This window comes from Parasteatoda tepidariorum, chromosome X2 (genome assembly GCF_043381705.1).
Source record: "Parasteatoda tepidariorum isolate YZ-2023 chromosome X2, CAS_Ptep_4.0, whole genome shotgun sequence".
Classification (NCBI taxonomy): Eukaryota; Metazoa; Arthropoda; class Arachnida; order Araneae; family Theridiidae; genus Parasteatoda; species Parasteatoda tepidariorum.
The window spans coordinates 30,853,524-30,857,930 of record NC_092215.1 but is presented as its reverse complement, the minus strand read 5'-3'; the positions used below and the strand labels follow the sequence as shown (position 1 = coordinate 30,857,930).

Below are 4,407 nucleotides of genomic sequence, written 5' to 3'. Positions count from 1 at the left end.
ATTCATCATGAAAATTATATACAGTGAATAAAACATTTTGAATTATGTAACAATGTGGTAACATTATAATAAAGTAACCATGATTAGAAGTATGTACAAACTTGATCGGAGATTTACATTAATTGCCATTGAAAAATGAATACAGCCATGATTAGATGGATATACATGAAATACGAGCTTAATCTGTGATATTTACATTAATTGCAGTAGAAATTTGGAATTGAGCATTAAAAATTGATGATAGCATATATACAGAAAATTGGGATTCAAAATCATGAAGATTCTACATAAATTTTGCAAAGCCTTAGTGGCGCCATCTAGCATGTTTTAATGATTTGTGGTAGCCATAAAAAAATCAAGCCATTTACTTGTGAAATAATAGAACAATGAAAAAATTCAATATGACAAATTGGTGTTTTTACATAACACTAGAAATATTGATGGTAGACTTAAATTTAAAGTAAAGATAAAATATGATTTGATATGTACAATAATTGATTTTTGAAAAATGAAAGACATAATTGATGATCTCTGCAACCATCTTTCTTTCTTTATTCAAACAAAACTGGGTGCCTAGGCCGCGCAGCGTCCCCTACCCCATACGTACCTGCCAACTTTTACGCATTTGGCGTAAAATTTTATTTTTATATTTAAGATGGTAGCAAATATGTATATTTTTTTCTTTTATAAACTTAATTTTTAAATGATTTTGATCACCACCATTCTTCAAAAAATTAAGTATATATATTAATATGTGTTAGTAGTCGTGGTTGTCAGCTTAAGTTTTTTCAAATACTACTTATTTGTTTTTTTTTTTTTTTTCCGCTTAAAATTAAAATTCCATTTTAATACTACTGGAAAAAATCATAATGGAAGGGATTAAAAGTTCAGAGATGCCAACTTGCTCCGGACAGCAAATAAATATTTTAAAGTGGTAGTTTATTAATTATGATTCTTGGTTTAATAAATTCAATTTAGTAGATTTTTATCCACCACTATTTTTGAAAAATTCGTAGGCTCGTATAATTCACCACTTTATGGATTGTGTTACGCTTCGCGAAAATTTCTGTTATTGCATAAATCATGACTTATATTAAATATCAAATCATGTTTAATTTATCAAGCAAATATGCTTGATCCTCTGTAATGCTACCTAAATGCTGCATAATTCAAAATGTTTTTTAATTCAACTTGTAAATACTTCATGATGAATGGGTTAGGGGCCGCTGCGCGGCCCAGGCACCCAGTTTTAGTTAAATAAAGAGAAAGAGAGAGGATTATGTTACGCTTTACCTTTAAAACAGCCAGCAAAAATAGTCAAATATTTGCAAATTTAACTTTGTAGTTATTTACCGTTTTTTTAATTATTTTGACGTGTCCGGAGCAGTTGGCATCTCTGAAAGTTGGCAGGTATGCCCATATCTCTGCAACCATGACAGAGATGCCAACTGCTCCGGACACGCCTAAATAATTAAAAAAACGGTAAATAACTACAAACTAAATTTTGCAAATATTTGACTATTTTTGCTTGCTTTTTAGAAGGTATAGCATTAATAACTATTACAAAGCAGTGAATTATATAAGCCTACAAATTATTTAGAAATAGTAGTGGATAAAAATCTACTAATTTGAATTTATTAAACCAAGAATCACAATTGATAATCTACCACTTGAAAATATTTATTTGCCGTCCGGAGCAAGTTGGCATGTTTGCCATGATAGTACACATATAAATATATATGCTTACTTTTTTTAAGAATAGTGGTAATCAAAATCATTTAAAAATTAAATTTATGAAAGAAAAAGTTGTATATATTTACTACCACTTTAAATATAAAAATAAAATTTTGTGCCAAATGCGTAAAAGTTGGCAGGTATGTAATTATATGCAGTAGTAAACGCTTACCTTTAACCTTCAGATTTATCAGAACGTATATCATGAATCCCATGTATCATGAAAATATAAACTTAGAGTTACAGACAGTTTGAGTTTAGCAACATTGTGGTAGCTATACGGAAAGATCAAGCACTTTGCTTCATAATCGTCGAAACGGCAGCAAAGAGGTGGATTACACAAGCTTTTGAACTATTTAGAAGAAGTGTTAGGTAGAAACCATATAAAACGAATTTACTAAACCAAGAATCGTACACTAAAAGACTGCCACTAGAAAATATTTATCCGTTGTTCGGAGCAAGTTGGCATCTTTGTGAACATTCCGGGAGGCTAAGGGTATGATACATTTAGTATTTTTTTTAATCTACCACAATTTGATCTTAAATTAATTACAATAAATATTTTAGCGAAAACTGGAGAGTTTATAGCCGTCATGGATATTGAAGAATATTGTAGATAACGTAACTTTTAAGAGTTACGTAAACAGTTTCACAATCTTAGGGTAGTCCGGTATTGCCTCTTAGTAATATATTTTTTATACGTTTCCTATTGTTTAAAGCTTTTTGTTCCTAATATCGTCTTTAACTCTAGGTTTACGGACGTTTCTTATATACCTATCTCTACGAACACGCGTCAATTTGACACATGAACGAATACATCTCTAGGTTTACGGACGTTTCTTATATACCTATCTCTTTAACCCAGGATTGACTTGGATAGCTCACTGGAATCACGTTAAGGAAAGAGTTGGTAAATTTAATAATTTGATTAAGAGGGTGGCCAGGGCAACTTGGGGCCTGAAACGAAAAATTTTAAAGATTATCTACCAGAGGGCAACGTAGAGAATCATACTTTATGCCGCTAGTATCTGGTATCGTAACACTACTAGATTTGACGATAAAATTAATGCCATTCAAAGAACATCCTTAATAGTGATTTCAAGGGCCTATTCAACAACTAGCACTGAGGTCCTCCAGATACTGGCGGGGGTGAAACCCATTCATTTAAGAATTATTGAGGAATGTATTAAGAGGTCTAGATGGAATTACAGAATTGAGAAATGCGACAGTAACATTCAGGAAATTCTAAGAATAACGATACTCGAGAAACCAGTTATTAATATTCACCCTTCTCTTTATACATCCGTCCCCTTTGGTGGATTGACCCCAACTAACAAGGGGATTGAGATTTTTACGGACGGCTCGCGGATGGAGGTTGCCGATGCTATGAATAATACCTCTGAACATAGAACAGGAATGGGAATGATAGTCAGGAGAGATGGAAAACTCATTCTGGCAACCTCCATCAGACTGAGCAATAACTGCAGTGTTTACAAGGCCGAGATGATGGCGATTAACACTGCTTTACAATGGCTTGCAAATAACCAATATCCCAATGCAACTATTTACTCTGATTCGCTCTCCTCGTTGCAAGCTTTAAAAAATCCTAAACCCGATTCCGAATTGGTAGAAAACACCAAACAAATCTGGAAAAATAATATTCTTCTCGGATGGGTAAAAGCCCACATTGGTATTGAAGGCAACGAGGAGGCGGATCGAGTTGCTAAAAACGCCATCAGTCTCGGCAATGTTGACATTGAGGTCCCGAGCTCCACCACCCAAGTCAAAACATAGGTCAAAGGCTGTAATTTCATGCGTTGGAAACAGGAGTGGCGGGATTCCGAGAAAGGCAGACAAACGTATAAGTTTATTAAGGATCCTAATATTAGTAGACTTCAGGCGAATTTTTATTTTAATCAATTTCTTACGGGCCATGGAGTGTTCGGTGAGAATCGAAATAGATTTTTTAATAGAGCCCTTGATTGCAATTATTGTGGAGAAATACAAAGCATTGATCATTTAATTTTATACTGTCCACGCTTCCGAACGCTCCGTGGAGAACATTTTAAACATTTTAATCAAATTCAATGTTTTGCTAATTCGATCTGAAGGGGTATTATTAAATGAATTATAAAAAATTGGGTGTCTCAAGTTTTTACTACACTTTTTTATGTACTATTATTGCTAATTTGATCGGTTTTATCCATGTATGACTTGGGTTTCAGTCATGTTTTTGACTACTAGTTTTTTTCCAATTTGCTCTTAATGTAATAGTTTACTAGATTGTTTTTACTCTTTTAATTATGATCTTTGTGATCTTCCATGTGTTGGCTGGATTTAGAGTCATGTTTTTAACTGTTGGTCACTAGTGTTTTATTCTTTTTATACTTGTTGTTGATATAATTATTTCTGTGTTTTATGTATCTACTCTCATATGCCCTTAAATAGGGTGGGTCGAGATGCAAATAAACAATATACCTATCTCTACGAACACGCGTCAATTTGACGCATGAAGGAATATATATATATATACAAACAAATATTTAATAAATTCAATTTAGTAGATTTTTATCCACCACTATTTCTAAGTAATTTGTAGGTTTATATAATTCGCCACTTTAAATTTGCAAAATTTACTTAGTAGTTATTTACCGTTTTTTAAAATTTATTTTG

At 32.6% G+C, this 4,407-nt stretch overlaps 1 protein-coding gene across 1 annotated transcript; it reads left to right on the top strand.

The window, feature by feature from the left end:
* The first annotated feature begins 79 nt into the window (after nt 1–79).
* LOC139427167 (uncharacterized) lies at nt 80–3,528 on the top strand. Its single transcript, XM_071188031.1, has 2 exons — nt 80–89; nt 2,828–3,528. Exons 1-2 carry the CDS (start codon nt 80–82, stop codon nt 3,526–3,528), a joined length of 711 nt encoding a protein of 236 aa, XP_071044132.1.
* Nucleotides 3,529–4,407: the final 879 nt, after the last annotated feature.